The 1,276-nt window shown below is 39.6% G+C and overlaps 2 protein-coding genes across 2 annotated transcripts in view; both read left to right on the forward strand.

The window, feature by feature from the left end:
• LOC110091947 (pre-mRNA-splicing factor ATP-dependent RNA helicase DEAH1) overlaps positions 1-1,276 on the forward strand; it is a gene marked incomplete at its 5' end in the record, with an annotated part of 21,461 nt that overhangs the window by 14,693 nt on the left and 5,492 nt on the right.
• LOC110091939 (malonate--CoA ligase) overlaps positions 389-1,276 on the forward strand; it is a gene marked incomplete at its 3' end in the record, with an annotated part of 47,521 nt that continues 46,633 nt past the window's right edge. The window contains 3 exon segments of the mRNA XM_028697035.1: positions 389-511; positions 594-748; positions 1,053-1,230. Of these exon segments, the coding sequence (XP_028552868.1) occupies positions 643-748; positions 1,053-1,230 (284 nt within the window).

The raw sequence follows: 1,276 nt of genomic DNA on the forward strand, positions 1-1,276 counted from the left end.
CCTTTCCAAAAAATCACTTCGTCTTCCTCTCCGTTAAACCCCATTCGTGAGTTGCTTGTTTGGGCGCGAAACTGCTGTTCCTTCGGCATTAGTTCATCTTCTTCATTTCTTGGATCTCAATTACGGAAGAAAAGCATCGGAGCCTTCCGTCCTCCCGTCTAGCCTCTTGTACATTCTGGCCGAAGACTCCATTCCAGATTCGCATCCTTGCCGTCTGTCGAAGCATTTGTGCCGCCTATGAAATAGGAAAAAATTGATTAGGTAATAGATTTATGTTTAATAGGTAAGTTTTTTTAGTGGTGTGTATGTAAATAGATAAGTTTGGGTGTGAATTAAGTAAATAAGATAGTTTTAAGTGTTAGGTATGTAAAAAGCCCTTTTAGATATTCATCACCGCTGGAGGAGAGAGACTAAGTACTTAAAACAGTAAGCACAAAAGGGAGAATCCGCGACGGCCTCAGCCATCCACGTCGCGATGGAGAAATCTATGTCTTCTGCTGACGAAGAAAGGGTTTTAGTTTCTTCCTTCCCTTACTTTTTTTTTTCCTTTAATTTAAAAATATTTTAATTTAATTTTTTTTCGAAATTTGTAGGCCCGCAAATGGCCATGTGAACCCGCGGCTGTTAAATGAGTACCTAACTATGAAATCATTCAAAGCCCCCAACCGTTTCGTCCAATTCAGCCATTCCCACTTATATTGGCGACCACCTCTAGGGTTTTTCCTCATCGGATCACGTTACTTCTCAGGTACAGATCGTCTCTTTTCGTTCCCAATCTAATCTGACTGAGTTACGGCTTGCCCTTTCCATTTGGTTTCCAAAACCAGATTTTGTTTCTAATGTTGTTTTTATCGTCAATTTTTGTCTCATTTGTAGCTTAGAGTGAGTTGCGCATAGATTCGTTGTTTGGTGTTTTGGGTGCGGTGATTTTAACTCTTTTGTCTATCATTTGGAGCGTTTTTTCTTGCTGTTTGCTTGCGAATGGACTGTGGTTTGTGATTTTGGTCTTTATATCATATAAAAAAAGCTTTTTTTTTGTGATTGTTGGGCAGGATTATCACCTAATACATTCATGGATGTTGTCAAAGCAACTCTTAAGCGAGCTTCTACGGCTCATGATAGTGTGGCTGTAAGAGCAGAAAATAACAGCTACAGCTTTGCGGAGATTGTTTCATCTGCATGGAGCATCTGCAATCATTTGCGCAATGGAAATTTTAAAAGTGTAAGCATGTCTGTTTACCATGTAATTGAACAAAGTATCACGAGTGTTTAGCGT

Source organism: Dendrobium catenatum, unplaced genomic scaffold, assembly GCF_001605985.2.
Source record: "Dendrobium catenatum unplaced genomic scaffold, ASM160598v2 fragScaff_scaffold_8, whole genome shotgun sequence".
In the NCBI taxonomy this organism is placed as follows: Eukaryota; Viridiplantae; Streptophyta; class Magnoliopsida; order Asparagales; family Orchidaceae; genus Dendrobium; species Dendrobium catenatum.